Here is a 20,027-nt window from a genome sequence, read left to right as displayed (position 1 = left end):
ACGGAAGATAGAAGCGATAGCGAAGTTTTTTCCTCCACAGTATAAAATTTACAGATGCGATCGACGCAATAGAACAGGTGGCGGAGTTTTTATTGCAGTTAAATCCCATTTACAAAGCGCCGCCCACGAAATAATTGACAACGAAATTGAAAGCGTATGGTGTACAATTAAACAACGAAACAAAAGGAGTATTCATGTTTGCTCTTTTTATAGACCGCCGAACTCCGAAGTCGATATTATGTACCTTCTAGAAAATCAAATATCCGAATTTACTCAGAGAGACAGTAAAAGTGTAATAGTAATCGGGGGGGCTTTTAATCTTCCATCCATAAACTGGGATACTTATACTGTAAAACCGAATTCAAGGAATAGAGAAATCAGCGAAGTATTACTCAGCATGCTTGCAAATCAATCTCTTGCCCAAGTAGTTGACAAGCCTACGAGAGGAAATAAGATATTAGACCTTATAGCAGTAAGCCATCCTAAGTTGATAAAAGAAATCGATATTATTGACGGTATAAGCGATCACAGAGTAATTTTTGCAACGTTAAAAATTGATGTAGTGTCAGCCGTAAAACCGAAACGCAATATTTATTTATTTGATAAATGCAACTTCATAAAATTTGGCGAGATGCTTAATGACTCCTACAAAAAATTCGTAGTTACATCAAAGGACCAAAGCACAGACGTAACATGGAAAAACTTCTTAGAAATTCTGCGCCAAGCGATAAACGAACATGTTCCGCAAAAACTGAAATGTGATAATAAGGAACCTCGCTGGTACAACAACGACGTCAGAAGGGAACTTAGGAAACAGAGAAAACTATACAACTTGTACAGAAAGTCCATTACGACACGTAATAAATTGACGGAACTTGAAGCTAAAGAAAGTTACGCTGCACAACGCTCAATAACCAAGAAATCAATGCGCACTGCAATGCGTAAGTTTAAGAAAAGAGTATTTGGAGAATTACTTGAAGAGAATCCGAAATCATTTTGGTCGTACGCGAGAGAGCTTCAGGGAAAACATTCAACCGTAGATTCGTTATTTGATAAAGATGGTAAACTTGTCACCGAAAACATGGACAAAGCTAACTCTTTAAATTCCCACTTCGAAAGTGTATACACTACTGACGATACTCAATTCAATTTAGACATCCCACATACTGACGAAACGATGGAAGAAATATCTATACAACGTGATGGGATAACTAAACAACTACAATCCATTAAGAATAGTAAATCTCCGGGTCCGGAGGGAATACTCGCGCGTGTCCTCAAGGAGTTGGCTCCAAAGATCGCACCTTACTTAGAGATCATATTCAATTAATCACTCTCCGAAGGGAAGTTACCGCTAGACTGGAAAATTGCAAGCGTTACGCCCATATTCAAAAAGAGAAACAGACATGACCCAGGCAACTACCGTCCGATTTCAATGACATCGATTATTGGCAAGATAGTTGAGCATATCATCCTTAGCAATATCATGACTTTCTTGGACAGACGTAACTTCCTCCATGACTGTCAGCACGGATTCCGATAAGGTAGATCATGCGAAACACAGCTCGCGCTCTTTCTTCACGACGTTTTAAAATCTGGTGAATCGAAAAGACAAGTTGACACACTATTTCTAGATTTTAAGAAAGCTTTCGACACTGTACCTCACAACAAACTTTTATACAAATTACACTCATGCGGATTAAACGAGACAGTTGTAAACTGGATACGCGACTTTCTCAGAGATCGTAAACAAAAGGTAGTTCTTGACGGAATTAGCTCTGAGGTTGTAAAAGTCACATCAGGTGTTCCACAAGGAAGCGTAATCGGCCCCCTGTTGTTCATTATATACATTTATGATCTCTGCTCCCGCATTAGCAGTAAAATACGTTTATTTGCTGACGACGGTGTCATCTATCGCGAAATTTGTGATCACTCTGACTATGAAATTCTATCATCTGACTTAAACAACGTTCATTTGTGGAGCCAAGAGTGGGGACTCAAACTTAATCTGAGCAAATGCATGGCGTTACATTTCTTGCGAAATTCGTCCAACTCAAACCATGTTTATGCAGTGGATGGTATTAACATAAAGGAAACAGACGAAGTGAAATACCTGGGAGTTACGATAACCTCGAACCTCACGTGGGGTACACATATAAAGCATATTTGCGGTATAGCCCTGAAGAAATTAGGATTCGTCGAGCGTATTGTGGGAAGATTTTCGGATGAGAATGTGAATGAAAGGTGCTATTTCGCTCTCGTCCGACCGCACCTTGAATATGCAGCGAGCGTATGGGATCCCGTGCAGAAAAACTTAATCCGCGAACTGAATAAAATACAAAGGAAGGCTGCGCGTTTCGTCAAAAACTGCTACGGACGTACAGACACCGTTACCCAGATGTTAAGCGAATTAGGCTGGGAGCCATTGAAGACTCGGAGGCTGCGCGCTAGGCTTAGATTGCTTGAACAATTGAGAATGGATATCTTTGAGACCGACACAGAGAACATAATATTAGAGCCACACCATATTTCCAGGTACGATAGAAGCGATAAATTAACCCATTTAAGCCCAAGCGGTCGAAAACGACCAGTGTATCATTTTATCCCAAGCGGTCGAAAACGACCTTGGGGGATTTTTTTTGTTCTACGCGCCGGCAATCCACCGATGTACCTACAATGTAACTTAAATGTAACATTTGACTTCTCAGAACTAAATGGGGCTGAGATATCGCAATTTAGTCAGTGTGGTAGAGAGATCGGCCTCGTGAACTTCGGGAAGTCTATTCTACATTGGCATGTCAGGAAAAATGTCTCGGTAAGTTTTCCATTTTTTATTTAAGCACTAAAAAAACATGTATTTCATAAAATAGATAGCCTGTTTTATTGTATACCAGCGAATTACAAGTTTATCTAGAGTCCTATTGAGCCTAGAGCCTATTTATCTATGAGTGGTCGTTTTCGACCACTTGGGATAATGCATGCTCTGCTTGCTTATTTTCCGTAGCGAATCGTGAGATGAAGGATTCGTTGTCCCGATGCTTTTGCCTATGGGTTTAAGACTGCCCGCCACTCTGAAAGATTAAAATTCTGTAAATGCTTAATTGAATATTTTTATTTTCGTACAACCTATTAGTTTTATGTTCCTATGTTCATACACCTACAGCTATGTACCTACGTGTTTTCTGTTCTGTTTAGAGGGAAATGCCTCACCACCGCAGAAATAATAGAGGAGTGTGAGCGCTTGAGTGAGGATGATATTCCTGATTCAATTTATATATTGCCTCCTATCCAAACATGTGATGAAACTGATGAAGATTCTGGAGATGAGGACGATTTTGACCCCAATAGATTGAATCGTAACCAGTTAACGGCTCCGGCGGAAGTGCGTTTCAGTGACCGTGAGGATAGGAGTGATGACATACCACATGACGAAAGTGCAAGTGCTTTTAAGAAGCTTAAAGTATGTGAATGGGTCCACGGAGATATTAGTGATGTGGAATCTATACCAGTGCCTGAAGAAAAATGTTTTCTCCCTCCTCTCACGATCTCGGAACACTCCGAGGCAATTGACTTCCTGAAACTATTTCTCAATGAAGAAATTGTCGAAGGTTTGGTGAAACACACTTCAATGTATTCTTCCCAGAAAAACAGTTCCCTCCTTGTGAATCATGATGATATGTACGCGTTCATAGGGATTTTAATTCTATCGGGTTATAATTCATGCCCTCGCCGAAGAATGTATTGGGAAAATAGAGCCGACACCGAAAATGCGCTAGTGAAAAACACCATGAGATGGAATCAATTCGATGAACTATTTCGCCATTTTCACGCTTGTGATAATTTGAATTTGGACGCCAATGATAAGTTTGCTAAGGTTAGACCACTTGTAAGTAAAGTCAATGAACTTTTCATACGATTTGCTCCATTAGAGAGTTTTGCATCAATTGATGAATCTATGATCAGGTACTTTGGAAAGCATTCCTGCAAACAGTTTTTGAAGGGAAAGCCGGTACGTTTTGGTTATAAAGCATGGTCATTGGCTTTGAAATCAGGGTATTGTCTTCAATTTATGTTATATCAGGGAAAAGATACTTCAAATGGTGAGAACAAGAAAGAATTTGGCTTGGGAGGGTCCGTTATTTTCAGTTTTGTAGATTTATTGGAGACTTCATACCCCGGATTTAAATTTTCCTTGTTCTTTGACAATTTTTTTACCAGCTCTAAAGTAATTTCACAACTCTCAGAAAGAGGATTAGGTGCTACTGGTACTGTACGTGAAAATCGAACGGAAAAATGCACCATCACGTCAAAGAAGGACATGAAAAAAATGGAAAGAGGAACAATTGACAAACGCGTTGAAAAAGGAAGAAATATTATCGCGGTGGAATGGAAAGATAATAATGCAGTTTTACTTATGTCAAACCAATTTGGTGTAGAGCCTTTATCGAAAGCAACGCGGTATTCCTTGAAGGAGAAACGAAAAATTGAGATTCCTGAGCCAAATATAATGAAAATGTACAACAGATATATGGGTGGAGTGGATCAAATGGATAACCATATTTCCAATTATCAGATAGGAATGCGCGGTAAAAAATGGTACATGCCTATTTTGTTCTGGACCATTGATGTTTGCGTGAACAATGCATGGCTTCTTAGTAAATCGTATGGGTGTAGATGGGATAAGCTAGAGTTTTTACGTCAGGCTGTGGATTCACTCTGCAAAACCCATGGTACAAAACGAAAGGTCAGTGGTCCATTTAAAAAAAATAGAGTAAGTCAATGTCAGAAAGAGTTGGGGAGGCATTTAGTGGTAACTGCTCAACCAAGAAGAAACTGTGTTCATTGTAAAAACAAAACTGTGACTGCATGTGAAACGTGTAATGTCCCCTTACATGATAAATGCTTCATTCCATTCCACACTTCAATGATTATTATGAATGCCTGTTAATATTTAAACATTGTTTGAAATAAATAAAGTCAGAGGCTTGAAAATTTAATTTAAAAATGAGTTATGTTATTTGTGAGCTAAAGAAAAAGATTAGGGATCAGTGGGAGCTGACAATGAGTAAATTTATGTCCCATTATCCCAAGTGGTCGTTTTCGACCTCACCAGATAAACAATTTTAACGGTTAAAATTGTAAATGTTGTTTGTTTATTTGCCACTTGTGTGACATTTTAATGCAAATTTAACATCCAAAACACTAAAAAAACATTTTTGGAATTGTGGGCATTTGGAGGTATTATCGAGTCCAGAATTGTGGGCTTAAATGGGTTAAGAGAGGTGTTTTGCCGAACGGATAGATATAGGAATTCGTTTTTCCCCCGAACCATAAAGGACTTTAATAAACGCTAGTACCAACCTCGTTAGAGTACTTCATTTATTTATTTTTTTAGCTGGAAACGGCTGGTGTCCTAACACCCCCTGCCACACGCCTTTTAGGCGGCTTGCGGGGTATCATATAGATGTAGATAATTAAAGGTTAACAAACAGGGGCCTCCAGAATATATTACTTTGCCCCACGAATATTACATCCCTCGACTATTTAACACTTAATCTAAAGAGAGTTATAATGAAGATAAGGCTATTTAGATTATTGAATCTTTCCATTACTGATTTGAATACGTACCACTGATATGGAACGGAAACCGACTACTGCTCCCAAGTATCAATAGTCAATAAAAATACGCGTTCATTAGCACGAGTAGAAATGCCGCATCAACTACACAACCGCACTGAGTCACTTGATTTCGTCACATACCACATTTAAAAATATGAAAATGCGGAAATTTAGATAAAAAGTACGTCATAAAATTACTCGTTCCGTAGTTAATTTGTCAGACTGTATGCGCACACTGCAGAGTACGAGTCCTGTCGTCATTATTTAATTCCAAGATAAATTTATGAAAAATACAAAGGTAATATCTATACGCAAAAAAGATACATGGTTAAATTTTTAAAGAATTCAATGAGCACAATCTTAAAATTAGAAATACTTTATCTAAACTTGTGATGGTGATGAAATGGCTACATGATGAATTTACCTGAATTTAGAAGTTAAACCCTGGAGTATTCGCGCCCCTAGGCGCAACGGGCGATCGGGAACTGTCTGGCGGGAGGGAAGCCTCCGTGAGCAGGAGTCTTCTATCTTACGGAGGGTTCACACGCAGGGGTTACATAGATATGGTTTATGCCGTTCTTGACGTCTTCGAGAGCTTGAATTTCACCAAACACAAAGAGGTGTCACAGGAATAAGGCTGAGTCACAAAGCGGCCACGCTTAGGTTCAAAGAGGCGAGGGACAGTCACAACAAGATAAGGCCGACATCAAGTACCTTATTAATCCGTCGCCGACATCAAACAAACCTGACAGCAAAAACTTCCCGTGTTTACCCCAACGATATCGAAATGGCACGAAAGATCTATTTGTTCCTATCTCACTTCCACGAAGAAAAATGTCTAATAGGAAGTTCGCACACCATTAGTTTCCTATCTCTTCCCCGTCGTTTAGACTGCAATCTTCCAACAGTGGGTCCAGGAGGAAAATCACAGTTAATGACAGCACGAGAACACAACTCCGATACTCCGTCCGCTCAGGCTAGTGGGGGGTCTTAGTCAATGAATCACACAACAACACTCGAAACACATCGTGGTGGTGCTCTCCTCCCAATCGGCACAGTAGCCGGTAACACTTCCGTGCCCGACACGGGGACCGAACGAAAAAAAAAGAACCACGCCGCGAAAACAAAAACATCAACAACACCACGGCACCTGACGAACAAGCAAGTCCGCGGACGTCGCTTGCTCTTACTCGCGGCCGCCGGCACAGACTGAGGCACTATCTCCCCTTCCCTGATCCCTCCGCAGTCAAAGCCACCTCCTCCGAGAATCTCTTCCTCCGCCCTCCCCTCCCGTGCTTATCCGCCCCCCTCCACCGCCCTTCCCCTCCGAGTGCTCCGCCTACCTCCCTATACCCCTCCCGGCCACCTGCGTAACCACGCGGCGAAAAACCCACCCCTCCCCGCCCTTTGCCCCCCCCTCACGTGCTTCCCCGTCCCCTCAACCTGCCAACTCGTTCCCGCCCCCCGCGCTACCCGCCCTATACCCTCATCCGCACCGCTGGCGTTTACCCTTGTTGAATAGACAAGAAAAAGTACCGGTATTTTTGTGACGAGTTTTAAAAAGCAATAATAGTACTGTCTCGGTAGTACCCGCGAAAAAATACCGGTATGCCGGTACTTTCAGAATTGATAAAATATGTAAATAAGTTGAGATTTAACGTTTGATTTACCCTAAATGTCCGGTATTTCGGCAAATAAGCGTAACATACATGAAGAATGCACCGAAAAAATCATTAATTGGATTTTTTACGAAAATTTGTCGGAAAAATACATGGAGGCTAGATCTCTAATAGAGAGAAGGGTGATAGCGATGAAGTTTTTAATGGTGATGATTTTGGTGCATACCATTAAATTTGGTGTTTTCCTTGCGTGCATGAGGTGTGACGTTCTCTCGGGAACTCTTATCAGATGACTTGTTTTCCTAGAGCCACCGGTTTTTTTCGGACTCGAGACCAACATTAGAAACGTCTTCTGCCAAAAACTTATGTTGAAAAGTCTTCTTATTCACAGAGCTTACGTTTGCAGCCTGAGATTACCTAGAAAAAGCTCCCCTAGTATTAAGACATTTAATTTTATGACTTTACACTACAAGAATCGGTGTTAGTTATGGCTAAAATACTGCGATCGAATAAAATTTGACGTGTAGGTCGCTGTTCCATTTTTGTCAAGGAAGAAATACATGAGTGGACTTCCATAACTTTGACTTTTCTTGCCTTATTTGAGTAAATAAATATCGTCTATATCAATAATTATAACATTTGTGTCGAACTCAGTTTTTGTAGAAGTACCGTTAAATCATAAGAAAACAAGAAATAAACTAAGGAAGAAGTGTTAATAATTGAGAGGCAAAATTAATTTGGCCTTCTTTTGGTGGTTCACTTGACTGGTTGTATGTACAAAAACGAGAAACGGATGAACATTGCTAATATATTAAAAAAGTTGATAACCAGTGTAAACAAGCTTAAGCTTGATAGAAATGCCTATATCATTAGAACATCGCTATTCTTCAGTCTCTTCCTACGTTGACCAATTGTATTATTGCTTACATTATCTGTTGAAATTAAAATAAATAGATGGTATTATTTTTAGTGCGCTTAAATACAATCTTGATATATTATCCACACTCAATTGTTTAAGTAGCTGGGTAGGTAGTTGATTGGTAACACACAAGTTTGCAGCGCCGTCGAAGTACCGCTATTTCTAGTACCGGTACTCCGGTGGTACCGCTAAAAAAATACTGGCCAGTACTACCGAAATAGAAAAAAAATAGTACTCGGTACTACCGAATACCGCTATTTTTGCCCATGCCTATTGTTGAAGTCGTTTGCTTTTACCATAAGTCTTCTTGAGAGGGCGTTATCTACCCCTCCCACGATAGGAAAGTGAAGGCGGGGGGCGTGGCACTTTACCCCGTCCGCCACATTCATCTACATCTACATCTACATAATACCCCACAAGCCGCCTAAAAGGCGTGTGGCAGGGGGTGTTAGGACACTAGCCGTTTACAGCTATTAAAAAAAAAAGAAGAAGTGCTCTAACGAGGTTGGGACAAGCGTTTATTAAAGTCCTTTATTGTTCGGGGGAAAAACGAATTCTTATATCTATCCGTTCGGCTAAAAATCTCTCTTAATTTATCGCTTCTGTCGGACTTGGAAATATAGTGTGGCTCTAAGATTATGTTCTCTGTGTCGCTCTTAAATATATCCATTCTCAATTGCTCAAGCAATCTAAGCCTAGCGCGCAGCCTCCGAGTCTCCAACGGCTCCCAGCCTAATTCGCTTAACATCTGGGTAACACTGTCTGTACGCCCGTAGCGGTTTTTGACGAAACGCGCAGCCTTCCTTTGTATCTTATTCAGCTCGCGGATTAAGTCTTTCTGCACTGGATCCCATACACTCCTCCCATACACTCCTGTTTAGCAGAAATACATGGTTCCCTAGGGGAAATCCATAAAAGGATACTCAATATTTTCCCTACTGACAGCCGGAAAAAGCCCTTCACACCAATGAGCGAAGATTATTTGTTGAATATGAAACCGGAAAAATGTATATTTTGGATTAAATATACGATTCAACCACGGTGCGGCAAATTTAAAATATGACGAACGACAAGTCACCAGCGAATTTGAAACTAATTATCGGCTGTAGGCTGAAAAATAACTAATGAGTTCATGTGAAACACAAAGTATATAAAATTTGATATTCACAGCAGAATTTGTTAAACCAAATTCAATTATGAAAGTAAATAAAAAAGAATAAATGGACTAAAGAAGAATTAAAGGATACTGAGTGCTACGATAATAATTACGTTTAAATGCTATTGCGTTCATCACATGATTTTATTTGGCTAAATATCCGTCAAAAATATACATGATCGTGATTCAAGGAAATATGGTTTAGCAAGACATAATAACAACAATTACATCGGGAACCATGCATACCATTACTTATCAATGCTCTACAAAAAGAAGTATTGACGAGAAAATTGTAGCACACCGAAGTCAAGCTTCGATTCTTATCACCAGACATTTTTACGGATATGTAACTTCAATATCTAAAAGTTACATAGTGTAAATCATTTCCGAAACTACTGCCAATAACCTCATGGCCATCAAATCGAAAGGGCTTCCTCATCAAAGGAAAAATTTGAGCACCAAACCAAATCCACATATACCTTGCCAACCACCTTCAGAGTGTATCGCAGGCGGATCTAGGGGGGCACGTGACCCTCTCGCAAACTTAAAAAATATGCAAAATTTTTAATACGGTCCTAAAAATCCTGGAACCGCCACTGAGGAGTATGGCATGGGGTGATGAATCACCAGCATGCACCTACGAATTGTCATCAACATGTCCTAGAGATTGGAGATGACCGAACGCCACGCCTGTATTTTAGTGTGGGGATATTAAAAACCTAGTAATTACTCGCCTACATTACTAACCTCCATTTTTTGGACTCAGCAAAGGCGAACGCCTTTTTCGAAAGAATTTGAAAAATTTTGTTACAGTATCGACAAAAAATTCACATAAACCATTGGAAAACCACTTTCCGAACGGAAATTAAGATTCTGGTGCGCATATATAGCAAATTAGAAATCCTGTGATCTATCCATGGGATAAGGATAGTTACTGCTCATTCGAGAGTTACTAGGAAAGATAAGGGCCTTCTTCGCTGTCGCTGAGGGTTCACCCCCGCCGTCCACGCCTCGCGTTCAGGGTTCCCTCATTAACCACCGTCGGCAACTTCAAAAGACATTGACCACCAGAGGGAATGCGTGAGAGCCACTTTCGCAGGCATCAGCGAAACCGTTATCGAGAAAATCCAATGCGATTCCTTTTTGGTCATCAGGGGAAAACCCAATCAGAGAAACGGCGTGGAGAAATTACCACAAGAGAAACAGAAGGCACGAAAAAATCTCAAGGTCGCGTTTGGGGAAAAATTAACAACGAAACGTTCAACAACGTGAAAAAACTCAACTTGCGTCAGTAATGCATAAGGAAAGGATAAGCTTCATTCCACAAACCATAATGTTGGTAAAATGTATTATCATTAGGAAAAAGCATAGGGATATCCTGACCATGAAGTGATCCCATTACCTTGTTGCTGCAGGCTCGTGATCATGGGATGGATCTCTGGGGGTAACGACACAGTTGTATTGGATTTAGGATTGCCGCTAGCGGTGCCTGTGGCAAGTGTGTGATGCTGAGTAATTGAATCAATGGCCTAGAGGAAATGCTTTGTTTACAGAGCAAACATTTGTTTATTCCAACTCAAGCGGCATCGTAATGGTCGAAAATAAATTCTGTTTGAAGGAAAGAAATGTTAGCTCAGCTTTGAGAGCCACCACAGACATCGACTATACCCTAAAACTAGATTGCTTGAACACTAAACAAAAGACATTATTCGGAGCGATTTGGAGAACTTCAACTATGAATTTGGCTCTATTTTTTGGTCTGACAGAGCCAAAAAAATGCGAGGGATAATCTTTTTCCCGTGGTCCGACCATTATAACCCCAGTAAACATTTTAAAAAACTTGTAATTTGAATATTAATATATACACCTCGCAGCTAATTTCCTTACAATCGGCTTTCGTACTCAGAGATTTGCCGTGGTCTGCTGACAAAGTTACCTCCGTCACAGAAGATACCCAATGCTCTCTGCCAAATCTCCACTTAGGGTCTGCACTGCCTGCAGTGCGTTGCATCTACCAAAATACGTGCTAAGTAATAATACCACATTAGAGCAAATCCATGTCTTTCACGAAACATGAGGACTTAATTTAATTAAAAATTCAATTGATACGTAAAATCAACTCGAAAAATAAAAAAATATAAAGTTTAAAAACATAGTTGTATTAAATGACTTGAATCATAAGATATAACTCGTACATTAAAACTGCACTTGCGTGAATTACACAGAGGTAAAATTATATACTTCGATTGGGATTTGAGCTCAGATTTCCCACATTCGTGTCTTATGATCTTACCGGAAAAGGAATAATGGATCCAATCCAGATCAGATCCAGAAAAGGATCCAATGAAGTAGCTCAAGACCAAGAAATCCGGATTTTATAAAGGTCAAGGAAAGCGATTTCCCTTTTTTGCTGAAATTTCCCACACATAAATCGGTTTATCCGTAACGGTAGACCTCGCTAATCAGTATGCGGTTATTTCCATGAAATCAAACTTTAAATTTGCAAATATTCGCAAAAAAGAGGTTTATTAATACTTCCCAGTAGCAGCCACCATAAAATTCTCATTAAACTTCCGCCAAGAGCCCAGTAACAAGGTCGCATCGGCCTCTTACAAAGCTTTTTCACCGCCTTCAACCCCATCTATCCATGATAGTCATAAGTACCTATCATGCATATATGTGCTACTTTCATCACATACCCTTAGGAACCCTATCCTCCGCATGAAACCCTTTTTCTCCCACGATCACCCGTATATTATTAATGGTGCCCGTGGTGGGTCACGGGGAAATACTTAACATGCGGTTTTATAAACAGAATTTAGTGTTTCCAATGTAGGAATAACTCCCCTTTTCAATAAATTTTTATCCTAAATCTTTTGTGTAGCGCAATTCATTAGCGCTTGTTCGAACAGCTTTTCATGATTGCTCAAGGAACAACCACGAGGGAAGAATGCTTTTCCCTTCAGAGGTATGGTGTAAATATCCGGGTAACGTTTGATTTCGCCGAAGCTATTAATAAATTAAGGCTTAAATAAGCTCAAAGGATTTATCTACCCCTGATTTCTCAGCAGAACCCCGGTAAAACACTAAAGAACACCTTTCTTTTGTCCCAACTCTTAAGCAGTGAATTTGCATTCAACGGCATGAATTTTGGAAAATCGAAGCCGGAGCAAAGAGATCCATTGGTCTTTTGTACTCAAGAAGAGTGAGTAAACGTAAAAAAGGAGATATAAAAAACCACCCCCATTGCTTCCTAAAACGATCTTCTCCTTTAGAGCTTATATAGCCAGTAAGGGAGGGACACTGAATGAGCCCGACCATTCGGAAGAGATCGCTCCCCAAGAAAACGCATTTGAGCTCCACGCGGGGATGAAAGAGGACTCAACTCATTTCGCTGAACATGAACTGCGATTCTTCCTCGGCTCAAATCTCCTTTTCTTTCCTCCCTTGCGGTTCAAATTTTTATTTCATTCTACAATTTTTTATTCATGTTATCATTTTGTAGAGTGGGAGAATACACAATATTATGATTATTATCATCATTTTAACGAGAGTAGAACCAAATTGGTGCTCCGAAAAGGAATTCAGCTTTCTCTTCCGTGGATCCGAGTTGATGTCCCGTCAGTGGCAGAGTTCCTCTCAGTGCCACAGCCGAAGAGCAGGCCCGGACATAGAACACATAGCGGTGTTCGCTCTTGACTAGTTTTTAAAGTATCGCGGGACTAGCCGCGGTGATAACTTTTACGGGAGTCACCCGCAATGAGCCACAGAGAAAATAATCATCCGCCTTGACCGGGATTCGAACCCGGATCCCACGATTTCCGGTCGAGCGCTTTAGCCAGTTAAGCTACCGAGGCTGTGGCGCTGAGCGCACGACTTGGACTGCTAGTGGCATCATATGCCCAACAGTCCAGCCACACCTTGTCCCGAAGTGTCCGCAAATATCCACAGGGAAGAATGACGCATATGTAGCTTAACTGGCTAAAGCACTCGACCGGAAATCGGGGGATCCGGGTTCGAATACCCGTCTAAGCTGATGATTTTTCTGTGGAACTTTCGCACGATTGTGCATTGCGGGTGACTCCCGTAAAAGTTATCACCGCGGCTTGTTCCGGGATACTTTAAAAACTAGTTTGGGCATTGGCAATGCTGTGAACACCACATGAAAATGCCACCAGCCCAGGCTATTTGACACTGGTGCTTTAGTTAAATTTCTCACAAAAATAATTCGAAGAACTTTATACTTATGCATGTGTCTCGAAGGGAGCATTTTCAAAATTTTACAAGAGCGTAAAGGATGGCTCATAATAACTTTCTTAAAAGGCTCTTTCATAGTGTCAAAGATGGTTTAATAGAGATCGGGTTAACAGCTTGCCAAATTAGAGCTTACCAATGAATTGTAATATAACCTCAGACCATCTTATGAACTTCACGAAGGCGATAAAATTTAACTACAGCATGTCTAGTCTATGTGCTGTCTAATCTAGTAACCACCCTTGATCACAGTAAATTGAAATAAATTCACAAAACCCGATTGTCGAACGGAATGGCATTGGATTCCATAAATCCTGAGGAAGACATGCGGGTCACTCATCGAAACGTTAAGATGTGGAGAATCTTACCCAGTGTGAAATCCGAGAAATCTCCACAGCCACTGTTCCCAAGAAAAGATAGACATTCCATTCCAGTGGAGGTTGACTGAAGGTCGCCACCAACTCGGAGCTAAGGTTAGTAGGATGAAACTCTAACTAGAAACTTACTCTCGCCGATGTGAGATACAGGAAATTCAGAGGATGGAGTATGGGTGAAGGGGTGGACATCTAAACTATGCAACGCTATTTTGGGACCAATGAAATAAATAAAGGCTCTATTAATGGGTCGGAATTAAGGAAATAAATTAGAGGCTCCATTAGATCGGAAAGAAAAATAGTAAGCCTAAAATAAAGGGTTAAGATCATAAAACAGCAACAGATTTTTTTACGGAGTAAAGAATTTCACTTATGTTCTCCATGTGTGAGAGAATCACAAAGGACACCTTAACAATCCATCCCGTGAGCCTTTGTGCTTTCGAGGATTTCACTTCATCTGTTGGCTTAGCGAGAAGATATTTCAGCTAAGACGCACACTTAATGCGCTGGGCTCAAAACCACTCTCTGCTCCAAATCCCATCTTAAATTAGGACTCGCAAAATAAATCCAAAAGAGCTCTGCTATCATCCGAGATAGCAGAAAAACAGGTTACACCTTTGCTTTATTAAGGGTACCATTAAACGAGGCGATATAAGGTTATAATAATCACACAATCAATGACGCAAGGCTCTATACAACTGGGTGAAAACCCTGGAAACTTAATCATTTCTCTGTAAACTCGTTTTCCAATCAAACTGCGATAACAAACATCGTCGACAAAATAGAAGAGACCGTTGAAAAATTGTTTTTCCCTACATGTTTCAATTCCGAAAATTTGGACATACTCGGTTGTTAGCTTTTAAAAGTATACTTTTCATTTTTATCCAATAAAATGGTTAAAAAATAGTGACTTAAAAATTGCTCTATCAATTTTTTCGGCAACCGTTCTCTGCAAAAGCGTGAACGAGAACATCCAATGGGAGGTCTTGTGAAGCAAGCGCCTTCGTCCATTTAAAGGGCTCTCTTGAGTCTCAGCAGTGGCGCGTGTTAATAAAGCCCAAAGGTGTGTCCTTACAGTTCCAAAGGTCGGGTGAGGTAACAACACTCGACGCATTGATCTCGTCGTTGTTATTGTGGTGTGTGCTATGGCAAAAGCGGCAATGGACTCGATATTGGATCGACGATATGGAAACGCAGCATCACAGCCTTATCCCAAGGGCGTGTTCGGCCTTCCGAAGCGAATATGTACTCTCTATTCTCCACCAGAGTTAAGGCTCTATTCAACATCCAGGGTAGTCCGAAGGTATTTGAGTTCCCATTAACAGTATACGTGTAGGCCTATTAACCATCAAAATAAAAAATAAAAAACTCACGCGGAATGGAAATGAGGGTGGAAATATCGAAAGTGTTCACTTTCACGAATGTAGTAAAGAGAAAAATGCTTAGAAAATTAACACAACTGCGACGTCCAGAGGCCGTGAAAAAAGTCCCAGATATCGATGGCCATTAATCGATATCAACACCTCGCCCTCTAAAGTGTCAGGAATACATACATTATATCGCTATTCTGGTATGGAAAACTCAATTTAGACATTACTATGGAATAAAACCGAAAGATACAATCCAAAGGAAGTGGAATTATTCCATATTGAAATAATTCTCCACGATTATAAAATGCATTTCAATATTTATGTCATGTCATTTTCTTGAATGTAGTAACATTAAAATCTAGATTGCAATAAATTTTAATATCGTGGGTAAATGCAAGTATTTATTTCAATGGGATCATATTGGGCAGGTCAGCTACCAGAGGTTATTGGGTTCAACCCCCCTGTGAAGCATACGAACACCCCAAATGAATATTCTCGAAGTGCGAAATTCACACGCCTGTAGGTTAGTTCGGAGTGAGCTCTACCCTCACCAGCCAAAACTAACCTTAGGGTTGAATCACTGAGTGACGAGCATTACAGAAACATGCAAGTCTTTGCACATCAACGTATTGCCACAGAGTATATACATATAGTCTGCGGTATTGCCCTCAAAAAGGGTACCATTTTCACTCGAACGGGCTCCAATTTCTCTCCAAATAGGGATATAAAGTGACTCGTGCTAGTAATTTATAAATTGAAATTATTTCTTCGGGTGAAAACAATCGAGAAGAGGGTTAAATAGCACCCGATTGAGAAATTTGAAAATCTGAGCTAGATGGCTACGGCTATATTAAAAAAAAGGTATTTTACGTAACAATGCGTTTTTGAAAAATGTAATGAGTTGAGCTATAAATGTCGGAACCAACGAGTCCCACTTATCTGATGAGGCCAGCTCGGTGAAAAATTGGCGGTAGGCACATGACGCAACCTGGATCCTTAGCTACCGAACGCGAGTGAGCTACGACGAACCTGGCGTCAAGCTACAGGAACAAAGGCCCAATCAGATTCATGATGGCGGACGGAATGCACTGAGGAAACTCACGCCCACGAGCACGTTGGGCCGTGGGAGCGTTTTCTCATGCACCGTGGCGACATTAACTAAATAAAACGAATGGCGATAAAATGTAACAGTGATTTCAAAAATTAGAGGAGAGAAAAACACGGCCGTAGTTAAGAGGTAGCGATTACTCAAGGGATGTCATGCTGCTCGAAATCTCTACAAGCGAATATTTCTCGAACCCGGACCTATGTGGAAGAAAGCCGTGACACTTTTTCTACCTAACCTATTTAGTTTCGGTTAATAACATCCGCATGCAGATCCCGAACATCACTTTGGCGATGTCTCCTTTTAGTAGTGTTACATTTTATCAAAAATGATCGAAATAAGTCGTCACGCCCTATATTATTTATTGCTTTTTAAAGATTTTTTTGCCGTCTTCTACATAGATGGCGCTCGGATCTGGCGAAGGGAAAAGACTGCGGCGATCGCAGTATTTTTACGCAAATCGCACGCGGCAACATTTTGGAGTTTTTTTTTCAAACTAATTCACATTTTTTATCTATAGAGTTGATTTACAAGGTTACAGGTTATACATTTAGGCATTTTTTTAGTTTTTAGTGGGGCATTTGTTTTGTTTTTCATGCTTATCTATTATGCTTTTTTTATAATTAATCGTAGCGGGCGTAACTTGGTGGAAATCCATAATCGCAGGAATGGATCAAAAACTTCGCTATTTCCACATAGCAATTTATTGAGACCTACCATGGTTTCGTTACAGAGTAACATTATCAAGGTGAATTTGTTTTTGATAATGACGAGCCCTTAATAATGTTACTCTGCAATGAAACCATGGTACGTGTCAATAAATTACTAAGTGGAAATAGCAACTTTGTTGATCCTTCTATTCCTATGCTTTTTTACATAATATTTTTATACATACGATGATTAGTTTTACCAATCTCTGGTGAGATAAAGCAGCTTTTAATTTCACGCTACTTCCTAACCAAGACTATATGCAATGCGTCTTAGAAATGTTTATATATAGATGACATATTTTCGTTCTTCCGAGAGGGATTTCACTGTGTCAAGTTCAGCGGTGATTCGGATGAGCGTTTTCTGATTCGTAGTGCCGCTGATTGTGCTATTTACGCGAAAACGTTTATTCAGGAACGGAAAAATACCTTGTTAGTTACGAACATGTGCCCGATTTGTACCAACTCCGTACCTTCCGAAGAGAGGACCTAATGCACTAGTCTCCCGACGCGCACTCGAGAAATTAGGGTGGTTTCCTATTATTTTTTTAATTGCCTAAATCGAAAGATTATTACTCCTCCAGGGTTATTCCACTACGTATGGCCGGCCGTAAGTTTCTTATAGCCAGACCCGAAATTACGGCCTATAACCACTCCACTCTCGAGGGGCCATATCGTATGGCCCGGCCATAAGTCTTAACGCCCTTTTTTAGGTGGGTATGAGAATTATAATTGGTGCTATAAGTTGGGTTCACTTTTTATTTAACACTTGTGAGTTTTTGAGAAGGACGTTTGTTCTAACGTGGATAAAAAATAATTCTATGTTCCTTAATGGAAATAGGCTTTATCAAAGGATAATTTTGGATTTTCTTTAAATACTGACCTGGCGGCAGACGCTGGAGATCATAAAAAAAAGTGAAGAACGGAAATCACGGACGAGAAGTAGCAGAAGAAAATTTACCGCAGGGTATTATAATATTACAGAATTGTACATGTAATGGATAGAGTTAGAACATGACATCCTACTGTGGTTCTAATCCCCTTCCTCTCCTTCCAATGGTGTAACTATTGTCCAATGGCTGCAATACTTTGCCCTCAAAAGCCGTAGAAATCCAGCCAATGCACGAAATCTAAAGATGAAATTGAAACTTTAACTTTCATTAATTTTATAATCAGAGGCTTATGTTTAGGTAGCTGTATAAAATAAAAACATCAATATGAGACTATTCTTTCCTTGATTTGTGGACGACATTTGTCCTTTACGCATCGACTTACTGAAGATTGCCTTACTGCCAAAACAATGTCTTGCCCTATGTTTCTTAGACATCCTCCCTCATGAACTGTAATGCAACGAGAATCTTAAAATATAAAACATTAAACAGCGGGTATTTCAAGCTACCTACTGCTTTTCGAAACAAGTATTAAGAAATCTGCTAGCAAATGTAGCACAGAAAGCAAATAAAAGCCCGTTCCTCCGTTCACTTTAACAGAGCATCCATTAAAAAATTAATTCTAAATTTTTAACTACAAGCGAACTTTTAGTTCATCCACTATATCTATTTAAAAAGTAAGTTACAACTTTTGACGCACGGAAATATTTAATTAAAATATCATCATCGTATGCGAACCGATTACCTACACCTATTCCGTATCCTCCTTATGAAATCGACGTCTTTCTTTCATATATCTAGCCAATGCCCATTGTATCCGTATGTGCTCCCCCAAAATATTCATAAATTTCTTGAAACAATCGCTATGTAATCGATGACACTTCGTAAGTTTCTTTTATAACACCTTAGGCGAGCAATGTTATTTCGTATGGCCCGTGTTATGACCGCCTCCTAGGCAGGCCATAATATTACGGCCTTTAGGCCATAGCTACCGCCCGACTTATGGCCTTTCGCTCAGAGTAGAATCGCTCGAAGCCATACGTATGTCGCGAGGCCGTAGTTATGCTCGATTTCGACTTATGGCCCGGCCATACGATTAGTGGAATAACCCTGCTGGAGTGCGAATTTCACCCTATTAAATTTTTAAATGACGATATCTATTCTTCGCGTTTAAATGAAAAGTGAAAAATTTCAAGCGCGCGAAAACGCGACGGCTAAGTATGAATGCTGGGAAAAGCCCGTGTGACGTCATTCTGGTTCCGGCTTCCGCCCTGTGAGTCCACCTAAGTACGAGGCTATGTACGCTGCTAGCAGGTAGCAGAGTACCCTGCTAGCTGGTAGCGCTTGGCTTAAATAAGGATTATTATTCCCCTATCAAACGAAGATACTTACCGACTTTAGGCAGTTTTAATAGGTGATTATTAAGAGATGTTTCCCTGAGCTCTGTGCCTCATGCATGCATTGGTAATCTCAGACGATGTAAAACTCCTATCTACTCGTATAGAAACTAGGTCCCTGTGACGTCACGTGGAGTGGCATCGCATGGGCGCCAATCTGGCCTTTTTCAAATGAGGATAAAATTGACGATTGACATTCGTCTAAACTGGGATTTTTAAAACCAAATAATTTGTATGTTATGAATACACTAATCGTGGATAACGAATCTGAATCAATGTTTTTCGTTTTCTTTGATGAAGGAAACTAACATATTGTTCTGAAAAGACCACGACTCAAGGACAATATCACGGACTCCTTCTGCACTCCTTCTCTTGGCTGCACAAGTCTCCCGACGCGCACTTGAGACCGTGGCTGCGTATTTAAGACGTCGAAAACGACTTTCTTTCTTAACGTACCGCTTCTTGGCGCTCCAAAGCAGGGGCGGATCCAGGATTTCTTTTTGGGGGGGGGGGGGCACAAGCAAGGTCGCATCCAAGATTTTATTCTGGGGGGGGGGGGGGCTCGTAATACAAAATGTACGCAATGATAATGGGACCGTATTAAAAATCTCGCATAT

At 40.4% G+C, this 20,027-nt stretch overlaps 1 protein-coding gene across 1 annotated transcript; it reads left to right on the top strand.

Annotated features, from left to right (window-relative positions):
- Positions 1–2,750: 2,750 nt before the first annotated feature.
- LOC124153301 (piggyBac transposable element-derived protein 3-like) lies at positions 2,751–10,819 on the top strand. The gene is made up of 3 exons (XM_046526397.1): positions 2,751–2,815; positions 3,196–3,963; positions 10,729–10,819. The coding sequence occupies exons 1-3, from the start codon at positions 2,796–2,798 to the stop codon at positions 10,817–10,819; spliced, it is 879 nt and encodes a 292-aa protein (XP_046382353.1). The 5' UTR covers positions 2,751–2,795.
- Positions 10,820–20,027: the final 9,208 nt, after the last annotated feature.

This window comes from Ischnura elegans, chromosome 2, assembly GCF_921293095.1.
Source record: "Ischnura elegans chromosome 2, ioIscEleg1.1, whole genome shotgun sequence".
NCBI classification, from domain to species: domain Eukaryota; kingdom Metazoa; phylum Arthropoda; class Insecta; order Odonata; family Coenagrionidae; genus Ischnura; species Ischnura elegans.
This window is presented reverse-complemented; position numbering and strand designations above follow the sequence as displayed.

Coding starts and splice junctions, on each gene's coding strand:
- LOC124153301 (XM_046526397.1), top strand. CDS start 2,796: ATGTCAGGAAAAATGTCTCG. Junction 2,816..3,195: donor ATGTCAGGAAAAATGTCTCG/GTAAGTTTTCCA, acceptor TGTTCTGTTTAG/AGGGAAATGCCTCACCACCG. Junction 3,964..10,728: donor ATTGATGAATCTATGATCAG/GTACTTTGGAAA, acceptor TTGTTGCTGCAG/GCTCGTGATCATGGGATGGA.